Source organism: Marmota marmota, unplaced genomic scaffold (assembly GCF_001458135.2).
Source record: "Marmota marmota marmota unplaced genomic scaffold, marMar, whole genome shotgun sequence".
In the NCBI taxonomy this organism is placed as follows: domain Eukaryota; kingdom Metazoa; phylum Chordata; class Mammalia; order Rodentia; family Sciuridae; genus Marmota; species Marmota marmota.
The window spans coordinates 12,680,038-12,700,042 of record NW_025999942.1 but is presented as its reverse complement, the minus strand read 5'-3'; the positions used below and the strand labels follow the sequence as shown (position 1 = coordinate 12,700,042).

The 20,005-nt window shown below is 44.5% G+C and overlaps 2 protein-coding genes and 1 pseudogene across 5 annotated transcripts in view; all 3 read left to right on the top strand.

Moving 5' to 3' along the window:
* Window positions 1-12,114: 12,114 nt before the first annotated feature.
* On the top strand, window positions 12,115-12,762 carry LOC107153304 (annotated as a pseudogene).
* A 784-nt stretch (window positions 12,763-13,546) lies between these two features.
* On the top strand, window positions 13,547-17,589 carry Mrpl55 (mitochondrial ribosomal protein L55). Of its 4 annotated transcripts, none has more exons than XM_015498761.2 (5): window positions 13,964-14,124; window positions 14,353-14,509; window positions 15,819-15,887; window positions 16,228-16,429; window positions 17,355-17,589. In XM_015498761.2, the coding sequence occupies exons 3-5, from the start codon at window positions 15,862-15,864 to the stop codon at window positions 17,508-17,510; spliced, it is 384 nt and encodes a 127-aa protein (XP_015354247.1). In that variant the 5' UTR covers window positions 13,964-14,124; window positions 14,353-14,509; window positions 15,819-15,861; the 3' UTR covers window positions 17,511-17,589. The 4 variants fall into 4 exon arrangements, with proteins under 4 accessions (XP_048657310.1, XP_015354247.1, XP_015354246.1 ...); XM_015498760.2 differs by having other exon boundaries at window positions 15,816-15,887; XM_048801354.1 differs by lacking the exon at window positions 14,353-14,509 and having other exon boundaries at window positions 13,973-14,124.
* Window positions 17,590-17,721: 132 nt separating this feature from the next.
* Window positions 17,722-20,005, top strand: part of CUNH1orf35 (chromosome unknown C1orf35 homolog) — a 4,136-nt gene continuing 1,852 nt past the window's right edge. The window contains exon 1 of the mRNA XM_015498831.2: window positions 17,722-19,999. Within this exon, the coding sequence (XP_015354317.1) occupies window positions 19,906-19,999 (94 nt within the window). The 5' untranslated portion in view covers window positions 17,722-19,905. The remainder of the gene's footprint in view (window positions 20,000-20,005) is intronic.

Here is a 20,005-nt window from a genome sequence, read left to right as displayed (position 1 = left end):
CACAGGTGAAATCTCCATTGCAATGTTTAAAAACTCCACAGTCAAAAAATAAAACTGATCAGAAAAACATTAACCTAGGTCTGTATGAGCTTAAAAAATAAAATAGAACTTCATGATGTGGGAAAAGGCAATAATAAAATAGATATTGAGAAAAGCATCCTGGTTACCACCTGGGTTTGACTCTTATTTGGATAGCCCATCCTTTTTCCTGTAACTTGCATATGGGTCTGAAGGTATTCCCACAAGCAAGCCTCAAGGTTTTTTACATTTGAAATAGGCCTTAATGGTGTTCATTATTCATTAGCCTCCAAGTGTGGGAGAATCACTGTCGCAGATGTAAGAATAGCCAAGCTGGAGCTCTGGATATCAGCTGTTATGGATTTGAGTCAAATCATCTTCTTTTTGGTCTGTAGAAATAGCTTTGGTTAGTCTCTCTGGAATCCAAATTGGCTGCTGTTCTCCCAACACTAGGAACTCCAGGGTGCCCATGTAGATCCGCTCGGTCTTCTGCAGCTCGCTGAGAATGCACACGCACAGCCGAAGCTGTTTCTCCATGTCCTTGGCGCTCTCAGCTCTCCCCGCTCATGGTCCAATATTAACTTTAATATTGTAGCCATTTTAACTATAGCCCTTCCCTTTGCCCTCCCCAATTTTAAAATTAGCCCACCCTGTGTATTGTAACCCTGGGCTGCTCCTATCAGAGTAAGGGGCAGTGCTATATTAGGGATAAAAATAGGTAGAATCCTGCCCAGGTGTGCTTGTTTGCCAAACTTTGATAGTGCACCATTCTGCAGAAGCAAAGTTTGCCTTGCCATGCTACTTCCGAGTACCTGTTTGATTCCTTGCAGAACCCAACTTATTTCTAACAATTTTGGCACCCCAACATGGGATCGATGCATTACCTAAAGGGTCTTGGGGACTCCCTCCCATTGCCTTGGAATGGGGAGAGTACTTGTGATCCCTGAGGCTGACAACAGACCCAAAATCAGAAGTGGATGGGCAAGTCCTTTGAGTATAGATCGAGGAGAGGGATAGCTGGGTCAAATGGTGGTTCCATTCCCAATTTTCCAAGGAATCTCCATACTGCCATCTGTATTGGCTGCACCAATTTGCAGTCCCACCAGCAGTGTATGAGTGTGCCTTTTTCCCCACATCCTCGCCAACCAGTTATTGTTGCATATATTCATAACAGGTGCCATTCTGACTGAAGTGAGATGATATCTTAGAGTGGTTTTGATTTGCATTTCTCTAATTGCTAGCAATGATGAACATTTTTTCATATATTTGTTGATTGATTGTATATCATCTTCTGAGAAGTGTCTGTTCAGGTCCTTGGCCCATTTATTGATTGGGTTATTTGGGGTTTTGATATTTAGCTTTTTGAGTTCTTTATATACCCTAGAGATTAGTGCTCTATCTGATGTGTGAGGAGTAAAAATTTGCTCCCAAGATGTAGGCTCTCTGTTCACCTCACCGATTGTTTCTTTTCCTGAGAAGAAACTTTAGTTTGAATCCATCCCATTTATTGATTCTTGGTTTTAATTCTTGTGCTATAGGTGTCTTATTAAGGAAGCTGGGGCCTAATCCCACCTGATGGAGATTAGGGCCTACCTTTTCTTCTATTAGATGCAGAGTCTCTGGTTTAATTCCTAAGTCCTTCATGCACTTGAGTTAAGTTTTGTGCGTGGTGAGAGAGAGAAATTTAATTTCATTTAGTTGCATTTGGATTTCCAGTTTTCCCAGCACCATTTGTTGAAGAGGCTATCTTTTCTCCCATGCATGTTTTTGGCACCTCTGTCTAATATAAGACAATTGTAATTTTCTGGGTTAGCCTCTGTGTCCTCATTCTGTACCATTGGGACACAGCCACATCAATGTTCATAGCAGCACAGTTCACAAATAGCTAAACTGTGGAACCAACCTGGATGTCCTTCAGTAAATGAATGGATTAAAAAAATGTGGCATATATACACAAGGGAATATTACTCAGCAATCAAAGAGAATAAAATCATGGCATTTGCAGGTAAATGGATGGCATTGGAGAAGATAATGCTAAATGAAGTTAGCCAATCCCCAGAAAACAAATGCTGAATGTTTTATCTGATATAAGGAGGCTGATTCATAGTGGGGTAGGGAGGGAGCATGGGAGGAATAGAGGAACTCTAGATAGGGCAGAGGGGTGGCAGGGAAGGGAGGGGGCGGGGGTTAGCGAGGATGGTGGAATGTAATGGACATTATTATCCAAAGTACACGTATAAAGACACGAATTGGTGTGAACATACCTTATATACAATCAAAGATATGAAAAATTGTGCTTTATATGTAGAAAAAACTGTACTTAAATATATATATATAAATATATAGATCAAGGAAAAAAAAAAAAGAAGTGGATGGGGAATGCAGGGAAAGGGCCCAAGCAGTTACCACAGCAACCTGCTAACTCCACACATGGCCATGGCAGGATAATCTGTTCTTAAGTTCCAGAGAGAAGTACTTCTTGGTGGTTGGGACATCTCAGAGGTTGTGTGAGTGTGACTGAGATGTGAGTGCAAGAAACCACAGGGTGGTGGTGGTGCGATTGAGCCTCTAGGTAAAAAACTCTAGAAAAAGAGGGTTCCAGAAGGGGAAAAGACAACAAAATTCCCCCAGGTAGCCCTCCAGGCCTTATGTTAAAATATTAGAAAGATAGTCCTGGGATGAAAGGGAAAAAGAAACCAAAGATGATAAAATACCATTGTTTTATTTGGACTCATTGAGCATGCAGGGAGTTTGTGGTGTGCAGAAATCTCCAGAAATAAATTCTAGGGGGCTGGGATTGTGGCTCAGCGGTAGACCACTTGCCTAGCATGTGCAAGGCCCTGGGTTCCATCCTCAGCACCACATAAAAATAAAATAAAGATATTGTGTCCATCTACAAATAAAAAGTAAAATATTAAAAAAGAGAAAAGAAATTCTAGCCCAGGGACAGGAAAGAAAAATGGAAATCACAGGCCCTTCCCAAATCTGTGATAGATTCTATTTTAATTTCTAGAGGGTTAATCAGTTCACATGATGTAAATAAAACTTAACAAAAAGGATCAATCTAAATGAAAGATGCCTTTGAAATTACTAACCCTTACATTTTTCTAGGGGCCTAGCCAATCAGCATGTTGGTTTCTATAGAATGTTTAAAGTGCAATGTCTATTGCTTCTAAGGATTTTTCTTTGGCAGAAAAAACTGACAGTGTTAACTTTTTTGTTGTTGTTCTTTTTAGATATATATGACAGTAGAGTGACATGCTGTGAATACATGTAGTATAACTTATTCTGATTAGGATCCTGTTCTTGTGGTTGTGCGTGATGTGGAGTTACCATGGTTGTATATTCATATACAAGAATAGGAAAGTTATGTCCAATTAATTCTGTCTTTCCTTCTTTCCCCTTTGTCTAATCCAATAGAATTCTATTTTTCCCTCACCACCCTCCCTTGTTGTGAGTTAGCATCCACATATCAGAGAGAACATGTGGCCTTTGGATTTGGGGATTGACTTATTTCACTTAGCATGATACTCTCCAGTTCCATCCATTTATGGCCAAGAATGCCATAATCTCATTCTTCTTTATGGCTAAGTAATATTCCATTGTGTATATATACCATGTTTTCTTTATCCATTCATCTGTTAAAGGGCACATGGATTGGCTCCATAGCTTGACTATTGTGAATTGAGCTTCTATAAACACTGATGTGGCTGTATCACTGTAGTATGCTGATTTTAAGTCCTTTGGGTATAAACCAAGGAGTGGGATAACTGGGTTAAATGGTGGTTCCATTCCTAGTTTTCTGAGGAATCTCCATACTGCTTTCCAGAATGGTTGTATCAATTTGCAGTCCCACCAGCAATGTATGAGTGAACCTTTCCCCCCACATCTTCACCTACATTTATTGTTATTATATTCTTGATAATTGTCATTCTGACTGGAGTGAGATGGAATCTCAGTGTAGTTTTAATTTGCATTTCTCTAATTTCTAGAGATGTTGAACAATTTTTCATATATATTTTGACCATTCGTATTTCTTCTGTGACGTGCTTGTTCAGCCCATTTATTTTGGGGGCTATATGTCATTTTTTTGGTGTTGAGTTTTTGTTGTTGTTGTTGGTTTTTGGTACCAGGGATTGAACTCAGGGGCAGTTGATCACTGAGCCACATCCCTGGCCCTTTTTGTATTTTATTTAGAGACAGGGTCTCACTGAGTTGCTTAGCGCCTCACCATTGCTGAGGCTGGCTTTGAACTCACAATCCTCCTGTCTCCTGAGCCGCTGGAATTACAGGCGTGGGCCACTGTGCCTGGCCGGTGTTAAGTTTCTTTGAGTTTTTTTTTTATTATTAGTTGTTAATGGAACATTATTTGTAAGTGTATGTGGTGCTGAGAATTGAACCCAGTGCCTCATTCATGCATGCGCACTACTACTGAACCACAGCTCCAGCCCTCTTTGAGTTCTTTATATATCATGGAGATTAAATCTCTGAGGTGCAGGTAGTAAAGATTTTCTCCCATTCTGTGTAGGCTCTCTGTTCACATTTGTGATTGTTTCCTTTTCTGTGAAACTTTTTAGTTGGATACCATCCCATTTATTGATTCCTGATTTTACTTCTTGGGCTTTAGGATCTTATTGAGGAAGTTGGTTCCTAAGCCGACGTGATAGAGAGTTGGGCCTACTCTTTCATTCTAGTAGGCACAAGGTCTGCAGTCTTATGCTTAGGTCCTTGATCCACTTTGAGTTTTGTGCAGAGAGGGGTTCAATTCCATTCTACCATATATGGATTTCCAGTTTTCCCAGCACCATTTGTTGAAGAGACTATCTTTTCTCCACTGTAGGTTTATGGCACCTTTGTAACTAGACTTGTTTAATTCTTGGTTTTCACAGGTAACCCAAGTTAGAAATGGGTAGTTTAACACAGATGGAATTAATCTTCATAAATGGGTTTGTTAGAAGAGACATCTGATTAATTTGAGAAGTTAAAATACTAAAAAAATCAATTAAGTTCAAGTACTCTTGGCTTCTTGAATTCCATGAGGTAACATATTTGGGTCTATTAAATGTGGGGTTTTTTTGTTTGTTTGTTTTGCTTTTGGTTTTGGTACCAGGGATTGAACCCAGGGGCATTTAACCACTGAGCCACACCCCCAGCCCTTTTTTGTATTTTCTTTAGAGACAGGGTCTCTCTAAGTTGCTGAGGCTGGCTTTGAAATCACAATCCTCCTGTCTCAGCCTCCCAAGCCTCTAAGATTACAGGCATGTACTACTGTTCCCAGCTTTTTAAATGTGTTTTTATAAATTAATAAATGGGAAAAAAGTTTAAAATTACTTGTTTCTAGGTCTTAACCTAAAAGCAAGATAATTGAGATTTAAAATTCTAACAGGTATAATTCTATATGCAAAGAGTACAAAAAGTTTCAGCTGTGTTTCAATTAAATTACTGTAAAAAGCTTATTAAAAGCTGGGTGTGGGTGGCACATGCCTGTAATCCAGTGACTTGGGAGGCTGAGGCAGGAAGATTTCGAGTTCAAAGCCAGCCTCAGCAATGGTGAGGCACTAAGCAAATCAGGGAGACCCTGTCTCTAAATAACATACAAAAAAGGGCTGGAGATGTGGCCCAGAGGTTGAGTGCCCCTGAGTTCAATCCCCAGTACCAAAAAAAAAAAATTATTGAAAAGGAGTAATTTGTCTCAATTCTGAAATTTCATGATTGTTTCAGAATTTAAGAAATTTAAGAAAGAGTAAACAACTGGGAAGAAAGAAATAAAAGAAAGTTGTAGGTATGGAAATATATTTTAGTATGGAAAATTAGGAAAAAGAAATGTTCAGGACTTGATCAATGAAGTATGAATGTATGGAAATATCACTGAATGCCTTGATTTGTAGAATTATATGTATTAATTTTAATAAAAAAGTGAAAAAAAGTTTCTGGATGAGAAAGTATTTTGTGTAGTAAAATAAACAAGTTGTAGAATGTCTAAGTTGCAAAAGTTTGTGGAACATAAATCTCAAAAAGTTCATGTGTGTGATTGAGTTGACTATCTTAAGTAAAACTTAGTTATAAAGGACATCTATAATTGAGACTCCCCCAACCATTACTGGCTTCTCTGTATATTAGGTGTATTCATGTTCTTCAAGTATGCAAGCCTTTTAAAATGTAAACCTTAGAAGAGCATTTTACCAAGTTGTTTAGATGTTCTCTAAACTAAAATTGTCTATATCAATAGTGTCCTTCAGATTTATATAAAAATAACCAATTTTGTTGGCATTTATGTCGTTTAATGTTTTGTAGCTGGATAAAGGTAACCTATTATCAATAAGTTATATACATAAATTTGTGTTACTCTTTATGCTGGGATAGGAATTTAAGTCATTTTTGGAAGGTAATAAGGAGAATCTGATTTGTTTAAGAGGTCCCTTAGCCTTTCTGTGTGATTCATGTTTCAGATGTAATGTTGTATTATGTCAACTGATATTCAGATAGATTGAGAAAAATCATGTGAGAGCTTTGTAAATGATATTTAAGAAAAGGCAAAGATGAGCTTCAGAAATAAAACACTTTGCTGGGTGCAGTGGCTCATGCCTGTAATCCCAACAGCTTGGGAGGCTGAGGCAGGACAGTGAGTGCAAAGGCAGCCTCAGCAAAAGCGAGGCGCTAAGTAACTCAGTGAGACTCTGACCCATCCTGGTAGATGGGATAACTGATAGAGGAAAGCTAAAGGAGCCAAGAGGCTTCTCACAATTGGGCAGGATATGGCTCATTAGTTGAGTGTCCCTGAGTTCAATCCCCAGTACCAAAAAAAAAAAAAAAGAAAGAAAGCAAGCATTTTGGCTAAGATTTGTCAAGCCCTGCCTCATTTGAGATAAGGCTCCACCTCTCACCCTAGTGCATATGAGAAAGGCTCCAAAGTAGGCCAGAATTAAACACATTTATGTTATGTTCAAGAGGTTGATTTGTTGTTGTTGAGATCTCTAAATAGGGGATAGAATACATAACTAAATAAAGGTTTAGGGTTATAAAAATTATGTTTCTTGGTTCATAGCTATTATATAAACTATGTTTTTGCTCTTTTTAATTTCATTTTGTATTTTCCTTGTAAAACTTTAAAACTGTTGCCTATGTTTTGCAGAAGCATAATTGTATTAGAACAAACTGAGTTAATCTGAGACAATGAGCCTTCACCTATATCACAAACAGGATATACTACAGACTCCCAACACTAATACTGAAAGCTAAAACCTAGTCCTCCTGCTTTAAGACTGAAGAAACCAGCCCACTAGATGGTAAAAACTGAAACTTAGAGACCTGGTAGAGGAAAGCTAAAGGAGCCAAGAGGCTTCTCACAAGTTATCAAGAGTAATCCCTGACAAGTCAGCTGTAGATAGGAAAGAGGTCACTTCTGACCAACTTGGTCTTAGACACCTGGCGGGAGAATGTGACCAAAACACAGCCTGACATTTTTTTTTTAGTATTCTTTTTTTTTTTTTTTAAGAGAGAGAGAGAGAGAGAGAGAGAGAGAGAGAGAGAGGGAATTTTAGTGTTTATTTTTTAGTTGACACAACATCTTTGTATGAGGTGCTGAGGATCGAACCCGGGTCGCACGCATGCCAGGTGGGCGCGCTACCGCTTGAGCCACATCCCTAGCCCACAGTCTGACATTTAAAGGATAAAGACAATGGCTCTTTTACTTGAGATGAAAATTTGTGTCAGTCGTCCTGAAAGTGAATATAACTGGGAGGTTGCAAAGGGAGGGTTTTTATACAGAGTGCCTGATAAATATCACAAAAAGCTCTGTCAAAGTCATAAGTTTGTTCTGAGTGAATTTGAGACTTACAAATCTTCCTAACCTCTTGCATAGGTGGACTTGATCTGTGTCTGTTTTGCTTTTGTCTTTTGCTGGTATGCTTATTATGACCTGCTGCTCATACTCCTAGAGTTCACAAGTCATCACTTTCAGCCTCACGACTTGATTTTATTTATTTTTATTTTATTATTATTATTTTAAATTTATTTATTTTGCATTACAATTCTTAATACATCATTATACAATAATTTATCATCTCTCTGATTATATATAAGGTATGTTGATACCAAATTCACATTTTCATACATGTATTTGTATAATGATGAGAGTCTCCTTTCACCCCCCATGTTATTCCCCTTCTCCCTCCCTTTCCCTCCCACCCCTATTCCCTATCTAGAGGTAATCTTCCTCCCTTGCTCTCTCTCCCAACCTCATTTTGAGTCACCCCCCCTTATATCAGAGAAGACATTCAGCATTTGTTTTTTGGGGATTGGCTAACTTCACTTAGCATAATCTTCTCTAATGCCATCCGTTTTCTTGCAAATGCCATGACCTTATTCTTTTTTATTGCTGAGTAATATACGACTTGATTTTAATCAAGACCTGGAAAGAAGACAGGCTTCAACTGAGCTGGAAAGGACCTTACCACCTAAGGGCTCCTGATAACTGGGACAGCTATCTGAACTGATAAAAAGGGGAGAACTCATCACCATGGGCGTTTCCACCTTAAGTAGTTCATAGGTCTAGGGCTGGGGTTATGGCTCAGTGGTAGAGTACTCACCTTGCACATGTGAAGCACTGGGTTCAATCCTCAGCCCCACATAAGAATAAATAAAGGTATTGTGATATTGTGTCTATATATATATATATATATATATATATATATATATAATTTTTTCATATGTCTAGGATGGATGGCAACACCAAAGGGTAGAAGAATAAAAATGAAAACGAGACCAAAAGGAATAAAAAGAAAAAAGGGGAAGTTGTGAGAAGCAGAAAGTCTGGTGGTCCATTTTCAGAATATAGTGTTTGGCCTTAATTGGGATATAAGATCCAATTGTAGCCATTTTAACTCTAGCCCTTCCTTTTGCCCTCCCTAGTTTTAAAATTAGACAATTGTATGGACTGTGACCTGAGCTCCTCCTGTCAGAGCCAGGGGCTGTGCTGTGTTAGGGATAAAAACAGTGACTGCCCATCCAGGTGTGCTTGCTTGCTGGACTTGTTCAGTAGCACATCCTAATGTAGAAGTAAAGTTTGCCTTGCCCAGCCACTTCTGAGCACGTGTCTGATTTCTTGAGGCCTCCCAGTATTTGAAACAGTGATCCTCCCACCTCAGCCTCCTTGGTATCAGAGACGAGGAATATGTACCACCTCCCCCAGCTAGGAATTTCAGGTTTTTTAACAAATTAACATGTCCATACCAACTCAAAGAAGATTTAACACCATTTATTATTTAACAGTGCAGTATAAATAATGTAATATTTCACATATGCCTAATTGGTTTCGTATCTCTTATGGATATTTCAGGAGCTCTCTGGAATATCCCAAAGTTAGTTCCCAGTCAAAAAAGATAACTTATAATTTGATTTTGAGGATTTGTTAACAATGTCCAAAAGCATAAAAACACTTGATCAAAACAGGGTCACAAGTCATTGTGAAATAACAGTAATCCATTTAACTAGCGGGAGGATCAAAAAACTTCAACAGGTTACATGATTGTCAACAAACACTCAGCTCTTCTTTGGACTGAAGGTGTAGCTTAGTGGTAGAACACGTGCCTTGAATACTCATCTTCAGAACAGCAAAACATAATAACCCCCACCCCAAGTTTAGCTGTTTTAAAGTTGAGAAGACTTACTATAGTAATGGAAGATAACAAAAGATCACACATAGCACAAAAAATTACCTTGATAAAACACAAAAGCAGTGTTTCCTCAGCCATTACTTAACAGGAAAACAAAAACCTGTCACTTTCTTGGCCCAATACTCCAAGAAAACTTTGTCATTTTTAACAGAAAAGACAAAATTCCAGTTTTGCATCAGTGTACTATTAACACTAAAGCTAATTTTCATAAAACCTAATAAATCCACCTTATCCAAGCTTTGATCACACAACATAAAATTTTAACCTTGTATAGCTCTCTTTTTTTTAAGATAAAAACATGTGTTTCATAACTTACCTTATCAAACATTTTATTTTCCTTGAACATAGTTGTTTCTTTCCAGTGGCTTAATTACATATAATTTTTAACTCTTGTTAACCTTAATTTCTAGTGAATACTCACAAAAGCTGGTCTTAGATCAATATTCACTATTTCATAATCTACTCGAAACAAATTTTCATGTTTAACAGACCTAAATATATTTAACTTCCCTTTACCATATGAAAATAAGACACCACAGTGTGTCAACTTATTCTTAATAATTTATGTTTTGGTACTTTACTTAGAAATGATCCAGATATTTAATTTCACTTTAAGGTTTCAAGTAACGAAAAGTACTTTTTTTTGGGTGGTACTGGGGATAGAACATAGGAGTCCTCTACCACTGAGCCACATTCCTGGCCCTTTTTATTTTGAGACAGAGTCTCATTAAGTTGCCCCAGCTGGCCTTGAATTTGTGATCCTCCTGTCTTGGACTCCCAGTTAGGTGGGATTACAGACACGCAGCAAGGCATCCAGCACTAGAGATCAATTTCACAGAGGCTCCATGTTCTGTGTGTGTGAGTGGTGCTGGGGCCTGGACCCAGACTTTGGGCATGCCAGGGAGGTGCTCTGCCATTGCACTGCATCCTAGCCCTGTAACTTGGTCTTGAGGCTCCTGGACGGCTGGTCAGGTTGAACTGTAGGAGAGCCCTGACTGCGAGGGTAACCAGGCTGTAGCATGCCCTGTGAGCCCCAGAGGAGGTTTCACACTGGCAATGACAGCAGACGAGACTCACCACAGGACTGTATGAGCAAGTACACACAGGAGCCTGAGAGGACACTAGCCTGCACAAAACAACTGGCTGGGTGCCAGAAAGATGAAATTTGGAATCCATTTAAGTTACATTGGTGGCCTTCTCTTACGATGGAATTCCCATTTCTGGGAATTGTGGTGTGTCCCCAAGGTTCATGTGGCCCCCAGGGTGAAAGTGCTAAGGTGGAGGGGCCTCTAAGAGGGGAGGCCTAGTGGGAGGAAGTCAGGTCTTTAATGGGGTTAATGCCCTACCCCCACCTGAGCACATTGTTGCTCTTTTGGGAAGTACTATGAGGGTGGGTGGTTGTGAACCTAAGTCCCTACTCTGCACACTCCTGCCATTGTGACATGTCCACCACAGACTCCTCTCCAGGGCCAAGCAGATGCTGATGTGCCATGGCCTTGAGACTGTGAGCTAAAAAATTTCTTTATAGAAAGTTAACCCAGCCTTGAGTGTTTTGTTATACACCTGCAATTCCAGCTACTCCAGAGGCAGAGGCAGGAGGACCACGAGTTCAGGGCCAGCCTGCACAACATAGTGAGATCCTACCTCAAATAAATAAATAAATAAATAAATAAATAAACAAAGGATGGGTATGTGGCAGTGTTAAGAGCACTTGCTTAGCATTTGCAAGGCCCTGGGTTCACACACACACACACACACACACACACACACTATCTGAAGGTCTTCCCTGACCTTATGAAACACTGCGAACAAACCCAGGCCAGCAGTAAAACAGGTGTCCAGTACAGGACCTGACACTATAGTCCCCATAGTGCTTGCTAGCAGATCTCTGCCCCATCACTGGGAGCAGCCCTGTGTGGGCAGCTAGCAGTTGCCTTTATAGGCAACGGTGGGAGTGACCCTTGCCTGGGATCTATACAGCGTTCAGCTTATGAGGGCACAGAAGGGTCTGGAGGGCATCTCCCTCCTCACAGCTCTTTCAGTGTTCAGAACCTCCAATTCCCACTCAATGTACTTCAGATATGTGGAGACAGATCTTCAAAGGCCCTCTGCCTGCTGCATGGTATGGACAGAGCCTCCCAGAGATGCTAAGACAGGTCATATATAATCCCACCAATAAAGAGAGCTTCTGCCGGACTCTCCAGGTGGGCTCTCTGAGAGGGGTAGTGTTGGTTTCTGGGCTGTACCTTCATGGCCACCCTGGGGAGCCAGGGCAAGAGGTTAGTACTACAGAGACACTGGGTGCTATTTGTGGGGCTCCCAAATATTTCCAGTGGTTACCAGTCTGTTTTGGTACCAGGGATTGAACTCAGGGGTGCTTAACCGAGTCATGCCCCAGCCCTTTTTGAGACAATCTCTCACTAAGTTGCTGAGGCTGGCTTTGAACTTAAAATCCTACTGCCTCAGCCTCCCCAATCACTGGGATTACAGGTATGCACCATCATGCCCAGCAATCAGTCTGTTCTTGAGCATAAAAGTGTGTGCAGAAAAAACAGACCACTGAGGCCTGGGAACTGCCTGGGTAGCCACCAACATGGAGATTTTGTACAAAGTCCCTTCTTAGTGCTCAAATGTCCCACCTGAAGCCAAGAAGCCACCTGGGTGCATATACAACCAGCCAAGGCAGTTTATGCTCTGGTGGTGTCTTTTCATCATCACTGGAGGAATAATTTGTGATGTTACTGTTGAACCTCCAAGTGTTGGCTCTATGATTGAGAAATGTGGGCATCAGAAAAGAGTAGGCTTCTTGGTCTACACAGTAAATGGGCAATACATTATGGTAGGACTTGCATCCCACTTCCTGTTTACAATGGGAAGTTTAGGTTTCATAATCCTGGACTGATGCAATGCACCAACTATTCCAAAACTCAAGATATTTCTTCTGTTCATTGAATTCGCTTGTGTCCTACTAAATTTTTTCATGGCTGGAGTATTCATGAGAATTAAACTGCTGGGGTATCTGATGGGTTCTTTTGAAAGAAATCAGTGGATTCTGGATTTGCTCCTGTAAAGAAGTTTTAAAGGCTATACCAGTCCTCTGCTATGAAACGTGGCAAAGAATAACAAGAAACAGTGCAAAAATTATCAAATGAAAAAATAGGAAGCATATTAAAGCTTGGGCTAAAATTTCTTGGTATTAGAGACAAGTTTATCAATATTTTTTTTCCCTGACCTATTCTGATGTACCAAAGATGTCTTGATTCAGGTGCCAGTCACAAGCCCAAGCTCCTCACCTCGGCTGACTCACTGGCTGTAAATCAGGGTCCCTGAGCCTCATCAGGCTGGATTAACTTGCTTATGTGGCTCAGGGAGACATGTTTATCACCTTTATATGGAGGCTATTTTAAAGACTACAGATAAACCTCCTGATGAAAAAAAGATACATGGGATTTTGTGTCCCATTGCCACAGGACTTCTGTCCCCCATACACTCCTGCTGCACCAGAAGCTGATGCTGGGACCATGCTCTTGGGTTTCATAACTAGAGACAAGATGTGATACCGCCAGAAACAAGAACTCATCCCCGACCAGACAGAACAGACCAGGGCAGAGTTCATCACACACCGAACCGTGTACCTAGGCTTGAGCCTCTGAATTTCTAGAAGCTCTGCTGCCTGACTACAAACAGATAAAAGCGCATCCTGACACGCCCATGACACGTGGGGGGGGGGGGGAGTGAGAGAGAGACACACATGGGATGGAGTCTCCAGCGTCCAGCCAAGAGTTACGTTCCGTGGAGTGGACGAGTGGGCGGGCGTCATTTCCACCTTCCAGTGAGCCCTGGAACCCGTCCCTTCGGGTTTCTGTGGAGGCGTCGCTGCATGGCTCTACACCGTGGACGACCATCCAAGCCCATCCACCAACACGGGCTCCGGCCTGCAGACCAGCCTCCTGTCCCCGAAGGGCCCTGCACACCACCCGGGCCTCCAGTCTACGGCCAGGCGGGCGGCGGCCCTTCCCAGAGGCCGCCTTTCTCTCCTGACCAGCGTCCGTTCCCTCGCCCGGGCCCGCGGGCGGAGTCCCGAACCGCAGGACAGCCCAGCAGGTGCTCACTGGCCGGGTATTCAGGGCACCGCAGGCTACGCCCCCCAACTGCACGTTCTGTCAAGCTGACGTCACGACGCCGCGTCCACCAGCCCGGGTCACGTCGCGGCGGCGCACCGGCCCCGCCCACTCGGGCCCTCGCCCCGCCTGTGGAACGCGTCACCACCGCGCCGGCCCCGCCCCCGCTCGTCAGTGCGGCCCGACGCACGGTCTGCGGCCGACCGCGGCCACGGCTCCGGGGTTTCGCTGTGCTCAGTCCCTTTCCCGCCTGCGCAGCGGAGTCCGGACGCTGGCCTTTTGGGCTGTCGCCGAGACAGTTGCGACCGCAGGTTGTAGACGGCGCGGCGTGCAAGCCGGGGCGGACCGGGGAGCGGGCGGCGCTGCTCTGCCTTGAGCGCGTTGCTTTGTGTCGGGTGGGAGGGAGACCCGGAGTGGGTAGGGGGCTCGCCCGCTGACTCCCGGGCCGGGGGAGGGAGGTCGTGGGCGTAGCAGGTGAGGAGCGCGGTTTTCATTTTGGAGGCAGCAGGAGCCCTTCCCTTCTTCCCTTCTTTGAGTAGAAAGGAAGCGCGGAAAGAAATCTGGCGCCCAGAGTGCAGTCTCGAGACTCCGAGTATTGCAAATTCTTGGCCTCTACCTCGGACGCCCGTGCAGACTTCTCTGTGAATTGGGGCAGAGGAAAAGCGGCCTTGGGCTTCCTTTCTCTTCTTTAAGCAGGTATGCTAATCCTCACCTCGCTTTTTGTGAAAATTAGCAGGTGTCTTATCAAGGCCTGAGCCAAGCTCCAAGGTTAGAGCTCTGGCTCTAACCCACCGGAATGGGTGAGCCTGGGCCCTGGCACAGAGTCTGATTCAAGAGCTTCCAGAGTAAAGCTCTGGTAGCTGCTTTTAGGAAAATTAATCACAGGTCATTTTTTTTTTTTAACTATTCTATTTGTTCTAATTAGTTATACATGACAGTATAACGCATTTTGACATGTTGTCCACAAATGGAGCACAACTTCTAATTCCTCTGGCTGTACATGGTGCAGAGTCACTCCAGTAGCATAATCATACATGTATATAGACTAATAACATCTGTCTCATTCTCCCATCTTTCCCATCCCCACAACCCCACCTCTCCCTTCACTCATCTCTCCTCACAGGACATTCCAATTCAAGAAGACCAATAAGTTAGTGGGATAGATAGGCAAGTGACTTGGTGATCACTCTTCCCTCTATCCAAGGAATTAACCAACCATAGATTTAAAATATTAAAAACAACATTTGAGTCTGCAATAAACGTTTACCAGTTGGTGTGTTTAGGATCACCGACTTCAAGGAGGAAAGTGGGCCTCCTGAGAAGTCAGTTCCCCAAATTTCATTGAAATCCATTCATCAGACTTTTTTCAGAAAACTCACTTGAAATGCAGGTGCCCACCTGCAACTAACTGCAGTTTACCAATGGCACAGATGATTCAAAGTGAAATTGTGCCTACCAGCTCTGAGAAGTGGTTCTGCTTCATGCTTCAACAGGGAGAACCCCAGTGTGCTCAATTAGAATAAAGTTAGATCCTACAAGTTGAAACTGATTGCACAAACTGCTTCAGTTCTGCACTTGCAAGCTGTTCTCAGCAACTGCATTGAAGGCACAGTTCAGGCCCAAAATATAAAGTTTGCTAGCAAGAGAGTCCTTTAAGATCAACAGTTTTGAGGAGGTTTCCCTCCCTTAGTATACACTAAATAAAATAGTATATTGCTTATGAGGCATTTTCATTCTATTAGGCTTTATAATGGTCTAAAGTATTTGGGAGCATATGTACAAGTCATATACAAGTACTACCATATGTATGAGGGACCTAAGACCTATGGATATTGGTATCTGCTGAGTGCTCCTAGAATAAATTCTCCACATATACCAAGGAACAACCTGGTATGCATGTCAGACACCTACATGGGTCTGTGACTCATTTCTGGTCAGGATTTTATGAAGAGCAATGAAATAGAAAAGCATTTTTGTAGAACTCTCTCCTTTCCTTGGCTAGCAGGTGACACACCAGGGCCAGTGACTGACCAAGTCCCTGAAGAAGAATGGCGGCTGTGGGCAACCTGCTTGGGTAAGCATGCATTTTCAGGCCCCTCAGGACTTCTGCCATGCCACCTCTCACCAGGACAGGACAATGTTAAGCTGCTTGTCCTCGTCAGCTCATCAGTGCTGGGAGACATGTTCCCTCAATTATCCACTGTTGCCTTTTCCTGGTTGTGGGGCCAGAGCTGTTTCCACTATGGCCTGTAGCTCCTCAAGGACCCCTAGGTGTGGATCACCAAGTGTTGCTGGCATCTCTGGCAGCTGGGGAATTCTCTGTCATGACAACATGATGTCTGGCTTGCCTGACCATGTTGGTACTCTCTGCCCCAGCATTATCCACTGACCAGCTCTTTCATGTTTGTCTATAGCCTGCTCCAACAGAGTGCTGTGAAGGCAGCTGCCCCTAGGCTCTGCTGCCTGCACACATCTTCCTGGCTGGCTGACAGCAGCAGGGCTGTGCTCACTCGCCTACATCGCCAGGCCTATGCACGCCTCTACCCAGTGCTGCTGGTCAAGCAGGACGGCTCCACCGTCCACATCCGCTACAGAGAGCCACGGCGCATGCTGACAGTAAGCATCTATCACCAGGTGTTGCTAGGGGCCCTGATGGAGGCTGAACCATGGTGGTGGGACCTCTGGCCACTGAATGATGACAGGTGTAGCATGGTCATTGTAATGCAGTACCAGAGGAGGGGGACAGGTTGCTGGAGGAGAGGAGGATGGTTTAGACCAGAATTCTCTCCATTTACCAGATAGGGTAAGTACGTCACTGTCTTTTAAAAACACCAAATCTGGGGAAATGGAGCAGAAAAAAAAGTCTCCTAATAAAATGAAAGGTTAGTTGGATGCGGTGGTACAGGCTTGTAATCTCAGCATCTCAGGTGGCTGAGGCAGGATCACAAGTTTGAGGTCAGCCTGGGCAACTTTAGCAAGAGTGTCTCAAAAAGGGCAGGGGGTGTAGCTTGTTGGTATAGCGCGCAGGGGGTGTAGCTCGGTGGTATAGCGCGCGTACACACACACACACAGAAAAAGAAGATTTTAAGGGAGAAAAAAACAATGTATAAAAATTGGACTGAGGCCAGGTAATGCACACCCTGTATTTCCAGTGGCTTGGGAGGCTGACATAGGAGGACAGTGAGTTCAGAGTCAGTCTCAGCAAAAGTGAGGCACTAAGCAACTCAGTGAGACCCTGTTTCTAAATAAAATACAAAATAGGACCGGGGATGTGGTTCAGTGGTTGAGTGTCCCTGAGTTCAATCCTTGGTACAAAAAAAAAAAAAAAAAAAAAAAAAATTGGCCTGAGGATATAGCTCATTGGAAGTACAATGGTCTAGCATGCACAAGGACCTAGGTTTGATACTCAGCACTGAAAAAAATAATTAAGTTAGCTTAGTGCAAAAGACACAGGCAACTGTAAGTCTCAGTGGCATCATCTCAGTAGTTCTATTTCTCAGAACAAGGTATGGGGGCACACCTTGGCCTCTCTCCCACTCAGATGCCGTTAGACCTGGATACCCTGTCTCCTGAGGAGCGCCGGACCAGGTTCCGGAAACGAGAGGCTCAGCTCAGACACAAGGAGGAAGAACCAGAGTTTGCTGATGACTTTGACACAGAGCGTTACAGACAGTTTTGGATCAAGACTAAGAAGTGACAGTGGCTTGAAACTGCCCGAGGACAGTCTGAGGATGGAAGGACATCTTTTTGTAAATTGCATGTACCTGAAATCACCACCTCTTGTCAGTGTCTTCCTTTAGGTGTGTGCCCAGCATAATAGCTCATCACCTCTCACAGACTCAAGCTGGATGTGGTGGCTCAGGCCTGTAATCCAAGCAACTCAGGAGGCTAAGGCAGGAGGATGGCAAGTTTGATAGGCTGGGCAATTTAGCAAGACCTTGTCTCAAAGTTGGGAGTGTAGCTCAGTGGCAGAGTGCCTTTGAGTTCAGTCCCCAGTACACACAACAGGGACATACACATAAAAGCTCAGAGCTGGATGGGGCTGTGGGGCTCAGAGCAGATTGGAGGTTTGGGGATGGGTTTAGGTGAAATCTGTGACTTTTAGATAGAGCTACAAAGCCACAGAGCATGTGGGCAGCCAGGGAAGGAAGCATCCAGAAAACATCAGCTCTACCCTTCTAGTCTCAGGAGCACTCAGGGCTGTTGCTCCAGCTGGGTGTTCTGGGAGGCAGAAACTTCTAGGTTGCAGCCTACAGCTGCCTCCCTTCACAGGTGCTCCCTAACACTAGGAGCAGGCACATCCCCAACCTAGCAGCCTCTGTCCCCTGATAGGGGAACCATGCAATGTCCAAAACCAGAATGTCTGCATTTTTGGGTTTGGTTACATACAGCCAAGGCCTGTGAACACATACCTTGTGTTCTGTACTCCTGATATAGGTAAAATCTAACTCCCTCCAGATGCCAACGTGCATCAAGCAAAGGAGGACACAAAAAAGGCTTGTGCCCGTCCTGGGTCATCCCAGGTCCTGGTTCTGCTCATCCTGTCCGTCTTGGGTGCTCTCAGATCCTGATCCTGCTCAAGTCTGTACCTGGCTGTTTCAGGTTTCGGTTCTCATTGTGACTGGTGGCCACTCCTCAAGGTTGCTTAGGCTAATGGCTTTGGACTGTAGTTGCCCAGCCACATACCCCCTGTCCCCTCTTGGCCACACTCAGCACACATACTGTGGTCAAACACTATAACTGAGTTTCCACATACACCTGGCCTGGCCCCAGAAGTGGGGCCCTCAGGAGTTGCCTACCTTCTTGAGAGTTCTTTCCTGGGAGCCTGCCAGATGACTTCTCTACACATTACTATGGCCCACACTGCTGCCCAGTGCCCACTGCTTCCTGCTTGCCTCCCCTAGACTGCCCATGCCACAAGCTTCTGCTCCCATGGGATCCATGTATTCTTCAGAACCAGGACACAAGCTCAAGGTTTATCCCAGTGCCTCACTTATTGCCCCTGTAGGTGCTCAGTGCATACATAGAGTAAATCCATTGGGGCAGGGGGGTGGGGGTGTAGCTGTCTATTTGCGTTCCTATCTGAAAGTACCAGGGACTGGGTAAGAAAAACCACAGGAACCTGGGTGTCTGTTTTTCCCTCACTGAACCTGTAGCTGGAGTGGCCCCCCAAACGGTGGCAGAGTAATTCCCACAAAGGAGTGGCCTCAAATTTCCCAAGATAGGGTTGGTTGGGATCTGTAAGAAAGAAGCACTAACTGCCAGGGTGATGGGTCCACAGCATTTGTTAGGAAACTGGTTATAGAGGGCTGCAGTTTATCTTCACAAGGGGCAGCAAGAGGTGGGGATAGGACTGGGGCTGTAGCTCAGTGGCAGAGTGCTTGCCTAGCACGTGAGACACTGGGTTCCGTCAGCACCGCATAAAAAAGTAAAGGCATGCTGTCCTTCAACTACAAAAAAGCGAGGCAGGATGTCTGCAACAGGGCTGTGGTGTGCAGTTACATAGGCACGCTTCAACCAGAGCCGCTTCCTTCGGGGTTCCTTCGGGGTTTGGGCAACACCTCAACACTGACAGAACTTTGCGCCTGGGGTCCGTTCGGTTAGGGGCGCCCCCACGCGCCGTGGGCGGGCTTGGGCGCAGTCACCGCCGCCACCGGAGCTCGTGGGACGCTCTGGGTCCTAGTGTAGTGTACACAGTGGCTTTCTTGATGACGGCTGTCGCACAGGCACTGAGTTCGGGTCCGGTCCGTCCAGCCTCTACACAGGGCGCTCCGGGGCCCGGCGGCCGTGAAGGCAGTGCGCAGGCGCACGAGGCGAGAGGGCAAGAAAACTCGCAAGCGAGCGGAGCGGGATTGAGGCTGTGCGGAAGGAACTCCTGCTCAGTGAACGACGCAGTGGGCAGGCGCGCGTGGCCGAGTGGGCGTGGCGGCGATTCCGCAAACTGGGACGAGATTCGTGGTAGGGCGGAGTGGAGACGGCCCGGGTGATGCATTGCGCAGGCGCATGCGGCGGCAGGGGCGTGACGTCACGGCGCGCGTCGGGATCGGCAGAGTAGTCCGGTCTGGTGTTCTGCTGCCCCTGCGCCAGGCACGATGTTCGGCTCCAGCCGTGGAGGCGTGCGCGGCGGACAGGACCAGTTCAACTGGGAGGACGTGAAGACCGACAAGCAGAGGGAGAACTACTTGGGCAACT